The 21,859-nt window shown below is 44.0% G+C and overlaps 1 protein-coding gene across 4 annotated transcripts in view; it reads left to right on the top strand.

Annotated features, from left to right (window-relative positions):
* PALD1 (phosphatase domain containing paladin 1) overlaps positions 1-21,859 on the top strand; it is a 100,898-nt gene that overhangs the window by 24,690 nt on the left and 54,349 nt on the right. For 2 of the 4 annotated variants that reach the window (XM_033149095.1, XM_033149098.1), the window contains exons 2-4: positions 19,763-19,954; positions 20,661-20,763; positions 21,396-21,575. In XM_033149095.1, the coding sequence (XP_033004986.1) occupies positions 19,776-19,954; positions 20,661-20,763; positions 21,396-21,575 (462 nt within the window). In that variant the 5' untranslated portion in view covers positions 19,763-19,775. Of the gene's footprint in view, positions 1-15,660; positions 15,764-19,762; positions 19,955-20,660; positions 20,764-21,395; positions 21,576-21,859 lie in introns of those variants that run through there. The other 2 variants (XM_033149096.1, XM_033149097.1) reach the window with 2 other exon arrangements.

The following is a 21,859-nucleotide window of genomic DNA, read 5'->3' as shown; positions in this document are numbered from 1 at the left end:
ATGTTTTTTGGTGGTGCATTTTGTGGAATAAAACCCAGGGTCTTTTAAGGAAAGTTTATTATTATTATTATTATTATTATTATTATTATTATTATTAACAATAGCAGAAAATATCTAAAAAGTAAAACAGAACTTTTTACAATAATACAGGATCATCTTAGGCTTAGAACATATAAGGCAAACTGGCACATAAAATTGCACCTACCTGCCGAAAACCTTTTAAAAAAAATAAGCTGACATCTGAAACCAAACAGAAGATGATTAGCTATTACTCATTGCTGAAATATATCATACCATATATGGTCATGGGTTTGTGTGTGTGTATGTGTGTGTGTGGGGGGGAGTGCTGACCAGGACTACCTCTGTTTATATATTCAGCAAAGCTATGCCAAGTTGTCTCGGAAACGGCACTGCTTGTGTTATTTCCGACTGCTTTAACCAAACTGGGTTAGCTTCTCAGCTAAAGCTGCCTGCCATTTATTCCTCATGCACAGAAAAAGAGATGGACTTTAAGGCTGGAGAAAAGAGGCTTGCAAGTGCATGGCAGGTAACAAACCTGGGCTGGATCTAGACACATCAAAGAAGCGTTTCTGTTAAACGCGTTGCAAACTTTGTATGAAAAATTGGGTAAGCAAAAACCAAACTCCACAGCGCCATCTGGTGTCACAGTGTTAGAATGCATAAACAGCGCATGTAAAGCGTTTTTTCTTTGCCAGTGTAGCTGAGTCCCCGGTGGAGACTTGGAAACTGATTGGAATGAATGTGCATAAAACACTACTTTCAGGCAGAGCAGTTCTTTAAAATGTTGTAGCATCCATGTCATACTTTTTGCAAATTTCTAAGATCCAGCAAGATTTACTTAGATTGAGTAGGATATAAATAAACAGGGATTCAGGATAACTAATTTTACCTAGTCAACTATGATACATATCGCCAGATCCTATGCATGTTCACTCAGATCCAAATCCAATGAGTGCACTTATTCACAGCTGAGTGTGCATAGGATTTCCGTTTTAAAGTGGTTATATGCTGCTGAAGAGTTCAACATTCTAAAGTTTAACTGATTTTTATTTGTTCTGTTTTTGCTACTTAGTTACATTATAGCCTCCTCCCTGGTTCACACATCAGATTTATTAAGCCAAAGCTAAGTGTTATGTGTGAACCCTGCCCAGAAACCTAACACTGGTTTGATTGCTACCAGCAAACTATGAACTGAAGCCACAGTTGATTGGTGGCTAAATAATATTTGTTTCAACTATGGCTTGGTGCTATGTGTGAACCCAGCACCCTTCCTTAACCATAGTGTGTTCGGCCACCCCATGCCAAATGCTCACTAAACTACAAAGCCATGGGGCAAGAGCTGCTGGAGAACAAGACAAATGTTGGACAAACAGGGTCTGTTTGATTGTCTGTAGGACAACTCATAGTTAACTCATGGCTTACAAAACAACCATGGCTTAGCATTATATATAAACCAGGCCTATGAAGTTGCTCTTATTCTGCACTATGACACTGATATCTATATACAGTTTCTGAGCTTGGATAAACTTGATCGTTTTCAACTATGTTTTTTCCTAAATTTTCCCAAAGGCCAAAGCTAAGACATTTGAATACCTACGGTTGTGGTTCAATTCCCCACAATGTATGGGATTGTTTTTTCCCCTCTTGTTATAAAAAAGCAACGACCCTAGAGAGCCTATTTACTTTCTTCTCCCCACTCCCTCCCCAGCTTCAAAATTCCCAGAAACTTCCCATTTCTGCTCAGTGCTGCCCACCGCTGCAAGTAAAACATAATCCTTTTAAAATGCCCTTTGCCTCTCCCTAATTCTGTCTGAATTTCATCAACAAGCCTTATCCAGTACTGTTTGCTGCTTTTAAAGTCACTCAAAACAAGGAGTGCAAGCTGGTGGCTGCAATCACAAAGATAAGGTCCCATCAAAACCATCTCCGTTGGAAAGAGGACGCGCCATTGACTTTAAAAATGCTGTTAACATTTTGACAGAGGAACTTGAAAAGAAATGCATGGGGATGTGCCGGATGTTCACTGGGAAATGCCAGAGGACAACCTGCTCAATGAAGTCATTTCCTTCCTTGTTCTCCAGAGCACTAGCTGTCGCTTTCTTCCACAATAACATTTCCATTTTTACTGCTTCTTGCTGTTGTCCCATTTTCCTCCCATGGTTCAGGCCATCGACAGATGTGATTCTGAATTTGCACACTGAGCTTTGAAACGGAAATACCTTTGTCTTCCTTGAATGATCTCTCTTTCCTGTCAAATGAGGCCCTTTGAGAACACACCGTGTCAGCAAAGGTGCAGTTCTTTTTTTAAAAACCAAGTTATTTTTTTAAAAAGAAAACACCAAGTACTAAGCCTTGGAGATCAAACCAGAACACTACTTTTGCTAAAGGTTAGCAGTAGGCTAGGTGGGCCCTCCATTCCTGGAGGTAGGCTTTTATTAATGTTCTGAGCTCTGGTTCCCAAAGATTATGACATAGACTTTTTCAACATCCTCTTCCTTTCTGGGGAAGGAGGATATGGGGAGATGCCATGCAAAACTAGTTGCTTGAGATCCCTTTATCCCCAACTCCCATGCTCCTGCTGTACTCACAGGGGCGGAAGAGAATCACGGACCAGCATAGCCCATGTCTTACTGATGGCCAAGGTTAATTCTCCTGGTAGGCATCCCCTCTGACAAAGAGGTAGCTCTGAATGTGTTGCATTCTGTTCCTGTTCAGGTGAATGTACGCCTGACTGCCAGGTAGGGATAGGGGAGCAATTCTGTTCAGTTGACATTAAAAGGCAAACCTACCTGATGTGTGCTTTCCAAACTGTACACGAAATGATACAGAGCCATCCTTCAAAATCAACACTTCTGAGTTTTGCAATGCAGTTCTCTAGCCAAATAGTGTGTACCAAAATGCAAATACCAGGGTAAAGTGTGCATAAAAATGTGTACATATATTGGTGAAAATAGCATTAAAACGTATTAGGGAAAGCTGCTTAGCAAAAAAATGTGCATATTAGCTAAGATTGAAATCTCACGTGGAGAACTGAACTTAATATTGGAAAAAGGAGAAACAGAAATCGACAGATGCACCCATCCGTCCTTCTTATCTACATAATCAGGAGGATCAGCTCTTTCTGGACTACAGTGGTACCTCGGGTTAAGAACTTAATTCGTTCTGGAGGTCTGTTCTTAACCTGAAACTGTTCTTAACTTGAGGTACCACTTTAGCTAATTGGGCCTCCGGCTGCCACCGCACCACTGCCGCGCGATTTGTGTTCTCATCCTGAAGCAAAGTTCTTAACCCGAGGTACTATTTCTGGGTTAGCGGAGTCTGTAACCTGAAGCGTCTGTAACCTGAAGTGTCTGTAACCCGAGGTACCACTGTATATACTATTTTAGGCTACAGATGTTGTTTTGGATGCTCACTGTTTGTTTACATGATGGAGTCATACCTTAGCCTTCAGTAAATTCCCAGCAGGGCTTACAAAACTTAAAACCAACATTATTTTTAAAGGAACAAAAACAAACAAAGAAATGATGCCTGCCTAAATATTGAAAACGGAGTATTTACACATTTCCTACCTGCTGGCTGAAATAGAGCTGCATTGCAGTAATTTAGCTGATCATGTGGCTCAGCTTGCTTTGCAAGTCTGCAACACTCTTGGGCTGTTTGTGTGTGCGTTGTGGTTTTCTGTGTTTCCAGGGTGGTTCCTCCACTGGCTTTTGAATCCATGCACACACTGCATTACCCACAATGCAGAGCTGCCCTGCCGTTCCTTGAGAAATAGTGCTGTTCGATGTGTTCCCTCTCTCAAACCACCTTCAACCCAAATTGAAAGCTTAAGCCACATTTACTTCGTAGTTGAGCTGAGGTGTACATATCTGAGACCAGCTGTTGCACATGCGCAGATGACAGCTTCATGAACAAGAGCTAACGGGGTTGCAAACAGGTAATGAGCATTAAGGCATCCCCATCGCCTCTGTGTACAACAGTGTGTGAACGCAGCTTGAAATGCAGCTGGGGCGGAGAGGAACTTGCTGTGGTGTTTTAAGCTGCTAATGTGCATCTAGCCTTAAGTTCTGTTACTGAGCAGTATAGTGGTACCTTGGTTTACGAACTTAATCCGTTCCGGAAGTCCGTTCTTAAACCGAAACCGTTCTTAAGCCGAGGTGCACTTTCCCTAATGAGGCCTCCCATCGCCGGTGCCCTTCCACTGTTCGGCTTCCGTTCTTAGACCGAGGTAGAGTTCGCAGACCGGGACACTCCTTCTGGTTTTGCGGAGTTCATAAACCGAATAGTTTGTAAACAGGGCTGTTCTTAAACCGAGGTACCACTGTAGTATATTTAACAAGAAAGTAGAGGTTTAAAAGCTGTGATTTGCTGAGACTACTGGGGTTCTGCGGCTCATGGAAGTATTTTACCAAGTTCAACGCTCCAGCCACTAATATTTCACTGGCTTTCAAAATAATGGCACGAGTCTGTTGAAATCCGCTTGTGTTATGAGTATCTTCTCTGCTTAGGTGTGCTAGAAGGCATTTAAATGCCAGTATTTGGGATGCAACGGGATGAGGGGTGGGTGGAAAAAGAAGAATCTTCACGGCGCTGCTGTCTAGCTCACTGGCCTTTCAAGGTTTTTTTTATTTGTCACATTTATACTGTGGTACCTTGGTTTTTGAACAGAATGTGTTCTGTTTGACTCCCGGAACCGTTCGAAAACCAAAGCGTGGCTTCTGATGGGCTGCAGAAGCGTCTTGCAGCCCATCGGAAGCCACGGTGGATGTTCAGCTTCCGAAAATCGTTCAGAAACCAGAACACTCACTTCCGGGTTTCGATCATTTGGGAGCCGAGGTGTTTGGCTTCCAAGGTACGACTGGATACCCCTTTTTCCTCCAAGGAGCTCAAGGTGGTTTGACGTGGTTTCTCCCTTCCCCATTTTACCTCCGCAACAAACTTGTGAGATAGGTTAGGCTGAGAGACAGTGACTGGCCCAATCCTCAGTGAGCTTTGTGGGGATTCGAACTCTGGTCTCCCAGACCATAGTCCAACACTCTAACCATTGTGCCACACTGACTGCGACTTGGACAAAGGCTTTTGGGTTTAAAGAAGGGTACGTGCATGTTTGGGCACTTGAGGGCGTGAGTCCAGACTCCCCCCCTTTTTTGCATCGATTCTCCCAGCTCAGAAAGAAAGAAAGAAAGAAAGAAAGGTGAGGAGATGCATCCATCGAATGAGCCCAGTCCTGGACAGATGCATCCTGCAGCTGTGCGCCTTTTTCTCCTCCCCAATAGACACACTGTCTATATTTAGTTCCATTGTTATGTTTGTCTTTGATTCCTTGCCAAACTCTCTGCTTTGGTGGAATGTAAATTCAAGATGTGTGAATAATTGTGGCGCTGGACAACCAAGGGAAAGGAACGAGGCTCCCATGCGAGGGGCTGGTGCAGGATCATTCTATGGTAGTTAACTCTGCAAAGTAATTTTTTGAACAAAATGTGGAGTAGCCCCTAATAAGCAAAGGGCTGAGCGATATCTGGTTTTCAACATCGCGATATGTCAGCAGCTAAATATCAGGATATTCCGATATATCGCGATGTCTGAATTTGGAGATCAGGCGTGGAGGTGAGGGAAGGAGCAGTCACAGAGATCGCGTGGCTTGAGGGGATTGGGATGGGGCAGCCAGTGAAGATGCACATCCACTGTGGCTGCTGCTGCTTTCCTGCTGACCGCGAAAAGCTGATCTGCCTCAGTGCCAGGGGAAGGTTTTGCGACGGTGCCTTGAAGTGAGGGCGGCCAGCTGCCTTGTTTTCCTTCAGTGAGAGGGGAAGGCAGCACCTAATAATTGGCTGCCCTAGTCTCGCTCAGATCAGCAGTGTTATCGGCTGGGATCATGGCACGATATCGGCAGTTCATTGAAATTGGCTGCCCTACTCTCCCTTGGTCCTGCCAACCTAGCAGTTCGAAAGCCCATCTGAGTGCAAGTAGATAAATAGATACCGCTCCAGCGGGAAGGTAAACGGTGTTTCCGTGCGCTGCTCTGGTTCGCCAGAAGTGGCTTAGTCATGCTGGCCACATGACCCGGAAGCTGCATGCCGGCTCCCTCGGCCAGTAAAGCAAGATGAGCGCCGCAACCCCAGAGTCATCCGCGACTGGACCTAATGGTCAGGGCTTTACTCTCCCTCAGTTGAGGAGGGACATATTGCTGCATATTGCTGGGTCAAAATCATTATCGCGGTGCGATTTCAAAACCAATTTTGGCCAACATATTGAATATTCGCACAGTGCTAAAACAGACCATAAAATTTGTGATATCACCATACAAAAATGACAAAAATGTAGTTGGTGGGAGGCACAGATGGGACCGCAGACCCCGGGTGCATTCTGTGGTCCCCAGACCCCTAATTGGGAACCACTGCTCAAAAGAAACACTTGCCTGACAGAATCGGTGTCTTCAGCACTGGGTTGTTGTCGTGTTTTTCAAGCACATCTCCCTAATCTAGAGCCACAAGAGCTCAAAGCTCAAAGAAAAAATGTGTACTGTAAATTCCAATGAACCTGGAGAGCTATCTTCCTTGGGAGTGTTACATGTGAGCTACCTGCGTGTTACTAACTCCTGAGTGACCTATTGCAAAGAGAGAGACAAAATCCTGCAGCAGTCTTGCCACCTGATCTGATAGTGATTGGGGTTAGCTTGGATTTAGTGTCCTTTGTGGATTTTGAAAGCAGGTTTCCATGTTTAGTGCAGTTGAGGGGGTGGGCAAACGTTTACGCTTTCTAGTGAATAAAATGAAAAGCTAATGCTGACTCAGCAGTTGAGGTTGCAGCTGCTTTGCAATCTGAGAGCCCTTTCCTTGAGACGTTTGGAGCGGAGAGGAAGCAGACTCAATCCAGAGGAAAAACCACTTGGAAGACTATGAGTCCTTTTAAAAAAAAAATGCGTTTTTTTTTTTTTAATTTGGGGAGAAAAAGGCAGATGGTTATTTCTGTGGATGGTTCTTTGGCCATTCTGGAAAGAAACTCTATGTTTGTTCACTCAGTTGTGAAACCCCTATTCTCTTTCCCTTTGTTTCAACTCCTTTCATTCCCCTTTGCCTCTGTCCCCCCCTTTTTAATTTGCTGCCCCCAACATTCTTCTGGAAGAGCTGAAGGTTTGGTCTTCTGCCAGATTCTGTTGGTTTTGTGGGGTGCTGCTTTCTGTGGAAACGAGGTACAAGATGTGTAGGCATTTCAAGCATCAGAATGAAAAGCAAGCAGGACGATTTTCGCTCCCCAACAGCTTTCCACAGAATTGCACCAGTCACAAAATTGCATCAGATTGTATGACCATAGGTTCTCTCTGCGTTTGATCAGGAATCCTGCAGAGTCCCTGGGAATGCACAGTCCCTGATAATTTATTTCTGTAAAAAATCGAGCAAGTTTCCAGCCTTTAAGAGAGAGGCTTTAGATTCAGTTTTCTACATACATAAGATTCATTTCCCTACATAGCTTTCTGACTTTGCTCGGCCAGCTTTGAAATAACTTGCCGATGAGGTAGTTTAAAAGTATGTTTAGCCAAGCAGGTAAATTTAAGCACATAGGCAAATCAGTATTTGGGGAGCCCAAATTGTTGAAGTTTATTCAACGACAACAATGGATGGAGCCATTAGTGTCATTGGCCCAGTCCTGTGGAATACTCTGCCAATGGAAATTCATCAGGTGCTTTTGTTTCAACTTTTAAATGCCTGCTGAAGACTTCTCTAGACCATCTGGCATATTAAGAATTGCATCTTTCCACAACAGTTTTCTGATTTTAACTGTTTTATTATGTACAGCCGTTGTGAACCACTTTGATAGTTTCCTTAAGGATTAGCAGAATACAAATATTTTTTAAAAAATAAAATAATATACAGTCCACAGAGTTTCAATTTTTTCCTCTTGGCTTCAGAATTTGATTTTACACACAGATTTTTTTTGGGTCTCTTTTAAAAGTACACTTTATACTTGACAGTTTACTATGGTCCTCTGCTGAAACGAGCCGACGACAAGCGATGATGTACTAACTTTCCTGAACGCTCTTCTGTCTTTGGCAATCACTTGTAGCCAAGTAAGGTTGTTTTCCATAAACACTGTTTTTACAGCGAGTCCATAGGTGACTGTGGAGGCCAATTCTGGATCCACACATCCTTCTACAGTTGGGACATACTTTCTGGGTGGGAGTTGATCACGGCGAGGGTTTGCCAAACGTGCCTTCCTCTTAGCACATTTCTCCCTTTTGTTCTGAGTTTGACCGTCTTCAAAGTCCATGACACCTTTGGTAAAAGCTGTTCTCCAATTGGAGCGCTCACAGGCCAGTGTTTCCCAGTGTTGTCGGTGTTTATACTACATTTTTAAAGATTTGCTTTGAGAGAGTCTTTAAACCTCTTTTGTTGACCACCAGCATTACACTTTCCATTTTTAAGTTCAGAATAGAGTAGTTGCTTTGGAAGACGATAATCAGGCATCCGCACAACATAACCAGTCCAATGAAGTTGATGTTGAAGAATCATTGCTTTGACACTGGTGATCTTTGCTTCTTTCAGTACACTGACATTAGTTCACCTGTCTTCCCAAGTGATGTGTCCCTTCTCCTATACACATGTAAATGGGATGCATTCATTCTCTTGTCTTGACTGGAGGACTGTTTGAGGCATGCTCTGTGTGCCAATTTGCCATCTTCACTGGAACTGGGTCCAGGCGCTGCAGCATAATTCTAGCCTGTCAGTTTGGATTGGCTGTTTGGAAGTTTTGCTGAATGAAACGGCGTTCTGTAGCAAATGAGGCCGGCTAAAGGTCCATTTTCTCCAGGCCAGAGCACTGATGCTTAAAACCAGCTGATTTCCTGGTGATGCCGTGAGAGTGAGAGGCTGGTGTATGTTTGGCTAGCTCAAATGCTTATTACGGTAATCTTCCTTTTGTGGACGTGGACACAGATGAATTGTGCAAAAACTCCGCTGGTTTTTCTACATGCACCCCACACACAGACAGTTGTTTTGCATGATTACAGCATGGTGTTTATTGTGTGTTTGTGGAGGTAATTTCATGCACATTATCAGCAAATGTATGCACAGTTAATCTTAGCTAAAACTAGTGTCTTAGTGTTCAAATTTACATGCTTCTGAAAAATTGTAGATGGATGAATGCTAGATTTTATTACTGGAAGAGCTTTCTTGTCCCTTAGTGGGGCATTGCATTGGTTGTTGATGTTGGCTTCTGTTTTCCTAATAAAAGAACATCAAACTTTCCAATGTTTCTCTGATGAAAATAGGGACGTCCCATTTATTTACACATCTTACCTGGTTGCCCCGGCCACTCTGGGCAGCTTCCAACACATATAAAAACATAATAAAACATTAAACATTTTTTTAAAAAACTTCCTTATACAACCTCTAGTTGCGTTCACCTCCGATTACGTATCCTTTGGGATATGTATGTGGCAAACCCAGAAGTATTTTTCGGGTTTCGCCGCGCATGCATGCGCAGAAGACTAAACCGCGCCATGTGCATGCACAGAAGCGGCACCTCCGGTTGCTAATTCCTCGGGATGCGGCCGGAGCTCCGGAACAGATCCCATTTGCAAACAGAGGTACCACTGTACAGGTTTGCCTTCAGGCGTCTCGGGAGTCGGATAACTCCATACCCTCCAACATTTCTCCAATGAAAATAGGGACATCCTAAGGAAAAGTGGGACATTCCAGGATCAAATCAGAAATTGGGATGGCTTCTCTAAATCAGGGATGCCCTGGAAAATAGAGTCACAGAGGGTCTGGAACGTTGTTGAGGGGAATTATGAAAAAGCTTGTGAATTTAATACAATTTTGCCATTCCAAACACAACTTGCAGGACAACCCAACACAAGTTTACCTAGAAATAACTCCTAATGAACTTGATAGAAGCTTGCTTTCTAGGAAGTTTGTGTGTGTGTTTTAAGATTGCTAACTTAGTCAGATAGGGTCGGCAAGGCTCTTTGGCATGTATGGCAGAAGTCAAGGCCAAAACGGGACAGCCTTGCTTTTGTGAAGTATATGGAACATATGCAGTGACTTTTGCTCCAGCCCAGGAGTAGGCAGCAGATTAATGCCAGAAAGGCTGACTCCACAAAGGAGACAATTGTGACTGATTGAGGTTCCTGTTCATGTGAAGGAGCTCCAACATGGGTGCATCTGTATGTGCTCAGATACCAGATGCCCGGGAGTATGGCGGAGGCTATGGGGTATGCAGTGTTGGGGTAGGGCCTGGAAATGTGGCCCCACTTTCCCTCTACACCAGTGTTTCTCCAGCTTGGGTCCGCAGCTGTTGTTGGGACTACAACTCCTATCACCTCTAGTTAGCAGGGCCATTGATCAAGGGTGATGGGAGTTGTACTCCAACAACAGCTAAGGACCCAAGTTGGAGAAGCACTGGTGAAGAGGGAGAAGTTGGGAGTCCAACACTGAACAGCCTCGGTGACTCCTGGTTTCTTTTTGTATTCATTGGCTTGGAGATAAAAATCTGCAAGGGACCTGGGGTGGCATACAAGGGGCTATTAACCCATTTCAAGTACTTTTGAGGTCTACTAAGCTGAGAAGTAGAAATAAGCCACGAAAATCCTCCTTCAGGGTTGTGTGTGGGTTTGAATCCAGGTTTTACAACACTGTGCTGACTCAAAAGCGTATTTGACAGGAAAAGTTAAACCAGATATTTCAAATAAACATTCTCCTTCTGTCATGTGTATCAGCATTTCTTTTAAAAAAAAAAAACACCAAGAAAAATATTCCCATTATAGTAACAAATGAGGGGGAAGGGAGAAGCAGAAGTGCCTCTAAAGAGAATTTTCTGCCGCTTTCTCTGAAGTGTCAGCTGTCATTTTAAGGACATCATGTTTCTGTAGGAAGGAGTCCTTAACGAACTCCCACATGAGCTGTGTTTCAGATCCTGACAATATAGCTGCTGTCTTTTGAGAGCACCGCTTCCATCTGTCTCCTGCAGGCTTCCATACGTCAGTTTGAGACTCTTGCGGCGAAATGTTTGGCAGCAGAAAAGAAATCTTATTTTCCTTTTTGGAAAGTAAATGCGGCTAACCGAGGAGGACTATTAGTAGCAGTCATAGTAGAGTGATGACACTTGCTTTCCCAGCGGGAAAAAAAGGCTTTATCAAAATTTGCTGATTGGAAATGGTGCTCTCCCCTTGAAGCATTGCATAGCATTCCTACCATAGGAGCCAACTCCTAGGGGCCGATGGTGTGTGGGTACCACACCTTGTGATTGATTATGTGGGGAAGGGGCTTACTTGCCACCCCCCGATATTTTATTGAAGTTGGAACCCCTGCTTCCCACCCCCCTTCCCCGTTTCCTGCTCTTCTTTTGGAACACAGAAAATAATGAAGCTGCGACTGCCAAGCCAGTAGCAACTAGTCTGGCCATTATTCCTTCGCAAGAACAGGACCGTTATCTGAACATGCATAGCTTCTGCACATGGTGAACTGGATAGAGCGTGTGAGGCCCGAGGGCCAGGCTTAATGCAACTTGAGGCCTGTTGATATCTTTAATTGAGGCTGTGCGAGAGAAGGAAAGAGGCGCTTGTGGGGTTTCCTGTCCCAGGTGCGGGAAAATACATCGACCTTGCTATGCACCTTGACCAGAACCCCTTCTGCCCTCCCCTCCCATAGCTCCAGTTCTGTATTCGAAGGGGGTCTTAGCTATATGCAAAAAACAAAATGTGAAGAACGGCAGTGGGAAACCAATGAGCTCACTGGCCCATGCTCTTTTCCCTGTGGTTCTTCTCTTGCTTGCACATTTGTTTTTAAAGATGCACTCTTCCTCCAATTACTAGGTCACGAATGGCCCCCTTCCCATGTCACTGCAACTGCTTGGGAGTTCCTTCCCTGTAGTGAAAATCCTATGAAGTGTGATGATCATGAATGTGAACAAAGCAACCATATCGGTAGGGCAGTAGCATGAGACTTGCCCAGCTAGGAGTGAGGAACATCCCATCCAAATGTTTGTGCACCTCTGAATGTTTGTGCCTGCAAAGCCCCTTTCAGCCAAGGGAGAATGGGATGTATGTTTTCTAGGAAACACACATTCTGCTTGATCCTCTGAATGGGAACCGAGCAAAAAGTATTTAGACTTATTGAAGAAGAAGATTGAAAAGGATGAAGCAGGTTTTGGAATCCTACCCAGACACGTTCTTCTATTACGTATATTCTTAAACTGTTGATTTTATCCATATTTTGATCATTCTGCTGTATCGACTTGTGATTAAAGTCTGTTGATATCGTCATTTTCTTACGCATATTTGCTACTATTTTATGTAAACTCTGTAGATATCCCCCCCCCCGCCCCGGTTAAGCATCCTGTAAAAACTTGTTAAACAAAATAACAGAAAGGTAGGGGTTTGCAACAGCATCTCAGTTCATGTTCTTTGCTACTTAGTGCGGCAGCGTTTTAGAGACCAGAAACGGCCTCTTCTGCCTGGTTCAAACAACAGGAGAATCATGCCCTTCTTCATAGAAGTAGAATGCAATTTAAAAAGAATGGAGAGACTGAAGGAAACTGCCCCTAAAATGCCAACAACTCTTCTATTTCTTGCAACATCTGGAGTTAACTTCTTTTAAAAGAGAGAATTTGAGGTTTTTGTGGCGGAAGAACTGTTTTGCCTTCTAAAAAGCCATTCCCTTTTAATGATGTGCCAATTGCCCTTGTGCTGCATTTCTTCTTATGTGTGGTGGCGGCCAGGAATATTAAAACTCGACTAAATGCTATCACAAATGGCAGCGTTTTTAAGATCAAAGATTTACAGATTAACTTTATTGAAAACTAGCTGTGTAGAAAGTTATCCTCCCACATTGGCTGTTTTCCTTTAAGTGTATAGCAATTTCTGGCTGGATGGTGAATAATGGTATGCCCAGTTTCCCCTGTGGGCTGTTTTTAATATACGGGGTCTAAGATGGTAACAATTTCCCATAGACATTGGTGCCATTCAGAAGATTACGTATGTTGAACTTCGGTTTGCTCTTGGGGAAATTACTGCCACAACAGTACACCAACTTGCAATTCACTATTACAGCCTGTTGTTCAGTCCTGTTTGAAAGTGCTATCGTCCTTTGGTTAATTTCCACAATAACCCTGCATAGTAGCAAGAATGTTTATGCCACTCATTCACCTCAGTTGATTTGCTGAGATGCAATCTGGTCAAGTTACTTCTGCATCTTCCGTTTTCTCATCTGTGCAGTGCAATTGCAATACGAACGGTTAAATCTTGCACCAGCCTTTTGAAGTGGATTGTCTCTCCTGTCAGTAAAGTCCTAAATGGTCATTTAGGAAGATCGAATACTTTGGGACCTTCTCATATTAATATTTGTGATACGGTTATTTCTATAGTTATATGTAATTTTTTTTAAAGCCCCCACCACCATTGCTTTTAAACAATTCATTCTAGGATTCCTCTTTAATTTCAGTGCCTTTGCCTTTAATCTTCCTCTATTGTGCTTCTTGCTATGGTATTTCCTATATGCCTTTCTCACCAGTTCATAGCTTTTAAAATTTAACCCACCGAGAAAGAGAGCTTGCAGCGCCCTGAGGCTGACGGTCTGTGTATTCAAAACAAAATTAAAAATTAAAAAATCCTTCCAGTAGCACCTTAGAGACCAACTAAGTTTGTTCTTGGTATGAGCTCTCGTGTGCATGCACGCTTCTTCAGATTGTCCTTCATTGAATCTCATGTTGCAAGATGCTTTTGGCTGCCGCCAACACAGCGATAGGAAAGCAGGGTGGTATTTATTGTCATGTTTTGCTTCAGAAGCCTTGTCAATTAGTGCATTGCAATTGGCCTGGACCAGGTTAGCTTCTGCTGCAATTGATCCTGGGGTGTGGAGGAAGTTCAGGTTGGAGTTAAGACATTAATGCAGTTGTAAAGCTGCCACGGGAATACTTGTGTATCATCCTCCTTGATTACTCCCAGCAATATGGAACATGTGGTGTCATTTTACTGCGTGTTTCTCTCTCCCACCCAAGGAGCAGCCAACAAAGCAGATTCAAATTGGGGAAACCTGCAGAATAATGATGATAAAGTATGCCGTGTGTGTCTTGGGTGACCCAGCAAAAGAGGTGCGTGACAGATGAGGCTGTTGTTTATGGGAGCATTTGCACACCATTCCACTAGAACTCAAAAGTGAGCAGTGAACAGGGTAGGGAAGAAAATGGATTCTACCAAGTGGGTTGTTCTCGACTGGCTGAGTTACACCAGCAAGTGTAAGCCAAGGGGGTTGGGGAGACTTCACCGTCGGAGTTTCATGTGACTGACTTTCCGAACTTGCAGCTGTAAACATCAGTCTCTGCTGCTTAGAAGGCAGCCAGCTGCTTTGAGCAGCTGGAACACGTCACCACGAGCATGTTGTTCTTGGGAACTGAGAGAGCTCTAAGGAAATGTTGCCTCCTTCACTCAAAAGTCACCAGTTCTGGGAATAAACAAATAAAGCGGCTAAAACTTTCACCTAAAAGTGAGCTTCGGAAAAAGTAATTTTCGGGCCAAGGCTGTTTAGCAGGAAAACATTTCATGGTTTGACCATGCCTACTCCCATGCTAATATAGTCAGGATGTGTTGACTGGGTGGGTCTATATTTGGTGTGTCTGAAATTGCTAGCAGAATTCTTGACTTCCAGGAACAGAGTCTCTGCTTCTCTGATTCCTAGAATTATTTTCCTCCTCCAAGGTGGCAACACAGTTTTCAGTGCGACGACAATTTCATTTTTGCTGTTCTTGGTAACGAAAGCACAGCCCTCCGTTGCTCTAATGATGCAAATAACCACTCCACTGCGGGATAAATATACTTTCCAAGGGGTAACTTAACCACAGTGTGGATGTGACCACTTGGTTAGGCTGCACCATCCTGCTTGGTGGCAAGAAGAATTACACCATGCAATGAAGCTACCTGATTAGAAGTCTGAGGAAACAGTAAAATTCTCTTTACCAGTTGGCAGGATACTGCAGATACATCAAATGGCCGTGTGCAAGTTATCGCTGGGTAAATGGCAGTCTGAAGCCATCCATGGTAAGGCTTTCTTTGATATGTTGCGTCCTAACATTCTCACTAAAAACTCTAAAACACAAGAGAACACAACAGAAACATGTTGTAACCCACTCATAACCTTTTGAACCATGGTTTTTTTAAGGGTTTGGGTGGGGTAGGAATCCAGGTAATGCTATTGATCAAGATAAAGGTGTGCTTGTCTTAATTGAAGTTCTTGGTCTGCTCCTCTGCCAAATACAGACCAATTAGGGATATGGGAATGCAGCCAGTTTTGCATTTTGTTAATGGAAGATCCAAGCAGGCAAGGAAACGAAGCTCTGATGTTCTGGCCCCCTGCTCTAGCTGTCTTATTATAAATCATTCGTATAACACCATCTGTTTTGTGGCACTTGGCATAAAGAGGTAGGGCAAGTCCCTATCCCAAGAGGCTTATAATCAATCTAAAATAGGCACAGGGAAACAAGAGAGGAAATGGAAGCATGGGCAGAAAAATGGGATTGCTTCAATTGCATGTACTTGGGTTAGTTACAGGGTTGATCATGAGCAATACTGTAGACCTAAGTGGGAGAGAATCGGGACCCAGGAAGGAAACAGGAAGTACTGGGACAGGAAGTCAGGGAGAGAACCCCACCCATGCTATATCTAGGCTGGAGCAAACTGGTGTGTGAACCTGCGCAGAACTCAATCCAACATTTTACCTCCAGTCTAAATCCTTCAAGTGCTTTGTCGCAGGTAAGGATGACAAATTTGCAGCCCATAATCCCCTCCTGGGGGCTAGTAGTCAGGGATGGTGGCAGTTGGAGTCTAGCACCATTGATTTCCTCAGCCTTGCAATAATGTGGAGGGACTACTGGGATTATACACGAGGGGGACAATGTGCTGAACAATATGAGGCAGTGAACAGGCTTTTCAGAGGCCTGGTGTTACAGTCCACAAGTTAGGAGGAGCCCTATAGAGCCCACCTGGGCGAAGATGCCACACCCAAGCAGTCTTTCTTGACACACACAGTTTATTCCACCTATTGGGATCTTGCAGGAATATTCCAATTTTAAATATTCTTCTCTGTTTCCCCACGTACACTATACAGCCTGAAGGAAGAAGGAAATGTCATTGAGCATGCATGTAATAGTGCTTGATAAGGGATGTATTGAGGCTTTTCCCTAATGTTGCAGACAGCACATTCCTATGGAAGGCAACAACTCTTTATAAAATAACAAAAATCCTTCCAGTAGCACCTTAGAGACCAAAGGTGCTACTGGAAGGAATTTTTTTTATTTTTTATTTTGTTTTGACTATGGCAGACCAAGACGGCTACCTACCTGTAACTCCTTACAAACAGAGGCCAAGTCTTGTCTAAAACGTTTCAGTAACTTCTGAATATAGTCACCCAAACTCTTACTAGGCCTAGCATCTCCCAAGTCTTAATCACCAGGTGTGCTGGGCCAGGTGTTAATGTAGTCTGCTATAGCATATCTAATTGAATACTAATTTAATACCTGTGGGTCTGTTGTTGTGGGTGCTTCTGGTTAAGTTCTATTTAAATAGGGGAAGACTGGAGTCAGGTCTTATTAGCAAAAAACAAAAACAAAACCCCAGTCTCTGCCCCAAGATGCTTGCAAAATTTTGACCATGAGTGGCAGGACTGGAGGCAAGGGTTACAGGAGAGGAAGATAGGCAAATGAAGTTACACATGCTTGGGCTTTGTTTAGGGTTGGAGTAGGGTTAAGCTAAAAGATTCATTGAAGAGGTGGGTTTTGAGCAATGCTTGGAATGAAGTGATTCAGATTAACCAATTCACTGTATTAAATCTAAATCTCTGAACTGCACCTGAAAGTAGTTCGTGTAATTTCTAGGTGAACTGAACATGAATTAAGTTTCTTTGGCGGTGGAACTTTGGGTGATTTTTAATTCAATTCCAATTTTAATTCATTACGTACTGTACTGTATACATGCTACCCCAAGCAAATGTTACTCTATGCTTCTTGGTGAGTTTTCTTATTGCTTTTCTTAATGCAAACACACACACACACCCCACCCTGTTTTGGGGGGGGGAGGGGGAGTAGGTTTGTGGCGCAAAAGGTCCAAATCAATTTAACTGTGTGACCTGAATTTGCCAAAATATATAAAAAAATAAAAAAAATTGTCCAGTAGCACCTTAGAGACCAATTGTTTGTTCTTGGTATAAGCTTTCGTGTGCATGCACACTTCTTCAGGTGTCTGTGTCACACCAACACGGCTACCTACCTGAATCTGAATTTGCCAGTAAGTGACTGGGGCCTATCTGAAAATAGTCACAGTTTAGAAGCACCAACAAATGGAGAAGAGGGAAAGAACGAATGGTCTGGAGAAGTCATTAAGACAGTTGCTCAAAAGCAGACTTCTGATGGGTAAAGTGCTATGTGGATATTTTATGGAGTGTGCTTAGAAAACAAAACTTTGGGTGTCAAAAGCCCACCTGCTATAATCAGTATCATGATACGCTGGCTTGTACTTAATTGCTTTGGAATTTTGCAGGATGTGTCCCTTTGTTTTTCAGCTAATTGCCCATTCACCCACTTGCTCAGGTGTGCCATCTGCTGACTGACTTAAAAACAAAAACGTATTTGGCCTCTTTGATATAAATTTGTTCTTCTTTCCCATGCATTTATTTTTTTAAAGATGCATCTGTCACAGCAAAATTCTCATTAGAATGAGGCTTCAAGGTGGGTCAGTTACAAATTTGCCCACCCCCTTTGGTTAATAGGCGAAAAGGTGTACCATTTTAATCAGTTTAGGTTCTAGAAGGAGTCTCAGGAGTGGTCTTTTACTGCTGCTGCAGCAGTTAAAACCCTTATCATACGACATTTCAAAGGCTTAAGGCATTGACAGTGGCATAAGCTGCTTTCTCAGGCAAGGATCATTCCTCTTCATCATTCTAGTCCACAAGCCTTACTACACAGAGGAATATACACATAGTTAAGTGGCTTGTGGTGTGCAGCTTTAGGCTGCAGCGATGCAGCAAGCTCCGTTTCTACTTCACAATACCCTTGCTGTGAGCCACAACTGTTTGTTAAATTGCCATTACAAGGTGGCAAGAGAGCTTGCCCTTAGGAATTGCTCAAGTAAAAAATAGGTGGTGTGTATCGGGGTGGGGGTGGGGGTGGGGGGCTGCTGAACATTTTGCACATGTTCATGGCCCCATCAAAATACAAACAAACAAACAAACAAACCCAAACAAAACTGGTGATGCTTGGGTCCCCAAAACAACGGACAACCCCCCTCCCACTCTCAAAACAAAGAAGGGGAAGTCACTCCTTCCCCCCAAAAAGGAACAGACAGCCCCCCCCCCAACCAAATGATCATCAAAAGTATTTTATTTTAAACGTTGAAAGGGGCAGATGACATTGGTGGGTGCAAAGTGTGGAGGCCCTCGGGTGCAGTGATCCCCAGAGGTTACCAGATAAGCATGACAATGCGTGACACTCGCACATCACATTTTGTATGACTCTTCCAAGGAGCCAGGTATTGCCTGTGTGGCATGCTAGACACACGGTTAGGAGTGTCACGTTCCAAATATTTACGTGGTTCTGCATGGGACTTGGCATGAAGGCAGTGGCACTCAGGATGCTCTCTGTATAGCTGTATGTGAACTTGGAGAAAGATGGGAAAATAGATTACGGTGACAGATAAAGAGAAGCCTCCAAGGCCTATGTGGATTTGATGCTGTGGGGAGGAAATGGTGGAGAACAGGCTGTTAATTAAAAACGGGATACTGGCTCATTCTGTCGTAGCCACAAGCTTCCAGTTCAAATATTGTCTTTGTCACAAGCTCTCTAGATACAAAGGGTGTCCAAGTTCCTGTGAGAGTTGGAATGTTATTAAGCTATTTATGAATAGGATTAGGAAGAAACAAGGCTCAACTTCGCACTTCGGTGCTGGAGTGTGTGTGTGTGGTGTGTGTCCTGCGTTTTGCAGCTTAACGTGACTTAGTTTCCAGGAGTTTTAATGAAATCGAATCTTTGAGTCACAGATTAGCCTTGGGACCTAGAAGGTAGCACTCAAGATGTATCTCTCTGTGTTTTCCCAGTAATGAAAGAAGGCCCATATATCTGGGATTAACTTGGGGAGGGGGAGTCTGTAGTGGAATCCAACCACTGCAGTAGGCAGTGCAAAAATATCCTGCATATTCCTTGGAGGATATAGCCACTTCCTCAAACTAGTCCTGTACTCCACTCATGCTTAGAAGCAACAAAACCCATCTATAAATGTCAAGATAAGCATAACTGGTGGAACTATACATGGGTGGGATTCAGCACCAGCTCATCTGCTAAAGATGCTTGGCACATCTGCCACAAAACTCCAGCACTGCAGAGTGGTTTTTTGGGGAGATGCACAATCACTCATTTCTGAAGGGCACAGGCCAGGCCTGTCTGATCTTCCTTTCCTGCACTGAGTGTGCAACATTCTCTATCACAATTGCATACCTACCGTAGGGGAAGATCGGTGGTGGCGGACGAGCTTGTCAATCATTGCTTACCTTTCTGTTGAGGAGGCAATGGTAAACTTGCGTGGAGTTCCAGGGTTTCCCTGAAAACGGTTTAAAACACCGCCGTTCTAAAAGGATTATGTATGTTTGTGTCAAATCCAATTTTCCTCTTCCTGGATATATTTGTATTCCTTCCTCCTCACTCCAGAAAAAGCAGTCTTTTGATCTTTCTGTGTATCTCTTCTTCACCTTCTGATTTTGCACAGTTGCCTGTGGATTATGGGTACAACTGCCAGCACAGCTCAGCAGACGACGACGGCAACATTTGAGAATATCCACGGCAGCGGAAGCATGGAAGACCGCCATTCCCTCAGCATCCACTCCTTCCAGACGGTTGGCCTCCACAACAACAAGGCCAAGTCGATTATTACCAATAAAGTGGCACCTGTAGTCATTACGTGAGTTGCCCCACAACCAGTGTTGTTCCTGAAATTCCTTGAACCTCCGTGCCGGTAGCTTAGAGAACCATTGTCATAGAATCGCAGATCATGGAATCCCAGAATCATAGAGTGGGAAGGGACGCACCCTGAGGATCATCTAAGTTTAACCCCCTGCAATGCAGGAATATGCAGCTGTCCCTTATGGGGATCGAACTTGCAACCTTGGCATTATCAGCACCATGCTCTAACCATGCTCTTCTGAAATGCATGTGGCTGCTTCCCCGTGTCTTCCTACGTCAAAGGTTAGATGCAGAGCAGACGGTTGGCAGAAGAGGCATCGCTCAGTGGTAGAGCATCTGCTTTCAGGCAGAGGGTGCCAGGTTCAACTCCCAGCATCCCAGAACCTTGGAGAGCTGCTGCCAACCAGTGTGGACCATTCTGAGCTATACGAACTCTGTATAAGGCAGCCTCCTCTTGTAATTCTACCTGTGCAGTTTGGTTAGAAGAGGCAGTTTTCACAGACTTCTAACATCTTAACGCCTCTTTTCGTCTCTTCTCAGTGCTCCAAACTAGGGGTGGAAAGAAAGTAGACGGGGATCTACTGCCAGATCTTTGGGTGATTTGCAGTATTTGTTGCACTGGTAAAAAAAAAAGGAGAAGCAGTAAAAGCCCTATTTAATTGCAGAAAACCCCACTATGAATTTCTTCCATGTGCTTCTTACAGCTACAATTGCAAAGAAGAGTTTCAGATTCACGATGACTTATTGAAGGCCAGCTATACTGTGGGACGGATTACGGAGTCTACTCCGGAGCATTACCTTGTACAGGTGAGCGCTGTAGACTTGGCTCGGGGCATCCAGTATGCACGGACTGAGGCATAAGGATGTAAGAAGAGCTTCTCCCCCCTTAACCCCCCCCCACTGTGACTAACCAGGTACCTCTGGAGAAAGCGGAGCATGAAGTCAGCTGCCCTCTCCTGCTGTTGCCCCATCTGGCAAATGGCCTCTGGGTAGGAGGTTCCCTACAGCCAGTACAGCAAATAGCCGTATCTTCCACAAATCTGTGTCAACCCTCCTTTTAAAGCCATTTTAGCTAGTGGCCATCACTGCATCCTGTGGTGATTTATGCTGTGACTGATTTATGCGTTGTATGAAAAAGTTGGCTGGAGATCGTTCCATCAGTGTGAACATTTCAGCTTGTTGGTTGGAGTGATCTCCCCTTTCCTTCCCCTGGACCCTGTTTTGGAGGTTCCCCTGACCCTCCCAAAATCAGGTTTGTGGGGTTTGGGTGCCCAATGGGGGCACAAAGTCTCATTGCACTAGCAGAGAACCTTGCACTGGCTTCTGCTAGCGGGACTAAATCAGCTGAATCTGACCCATAGCATCCTGCCTTCTTTGCCACCTTGAAAATATGCATTACACTTTTTCTACTTTCTTTCCCCCTTCCTATTTATTTACAGGGGAAATACTTTATGGTCCGTGATGTATACAGCAAGCTAGATGTCCTCAACACTGCCAGCAGCTGCGGTGCTCCGAACTTTCGGCAGGCGAAAGGGGGATATTCTGTGTTTGGGATGGGCCAGCCCAGCTTCAGCGGATTCAAGCAGGTCCTGCAGAAACTGCAGAGCGACGGCCACAAGGTCTGTGCGTGCATGGAAGTAAAGCTAATGCACAACTCAGAATGCGAACGGGAACAGCAGTTTACTACTCCCACAACCCTCCCCACGTTCTTTCAACGCATAAGGGGGGTTCATGTGAAGCCCCTGCTGACCATTTTAGTTTTAAAAATCCTATTCGCTTTGAGGTTGGTTTTTTTTAACAACCCTGGGGTGTATACATGTTAATGAAGCAAAGAATAAATAAATCATTGGGCACCAGCACAATGACCCCCCCCACATTTTTGTAAACTTTTAGTTATTATTAT

The sequence above is a fragment of the Lacerta agilis genome, chromosome 5 (assembly GCF_009819535.1).
Source record: "Lacerta agilis isolate rLacAgi1 chromosome 5, rLacAgi1.pri, whole genome shotgun sequence".
In the NCBI taxonomy this organism is placed as follows: Eukaryota; Metazoa; Chordata; class Lepidosauria; order Squamata; family Lacertidae; genus Lacerta; species Lacerta agilis.
Note: the sequence above shows the minus strand (reverse complement) of the source record. Positions and strands in the feature narration are given on the sequence as shown.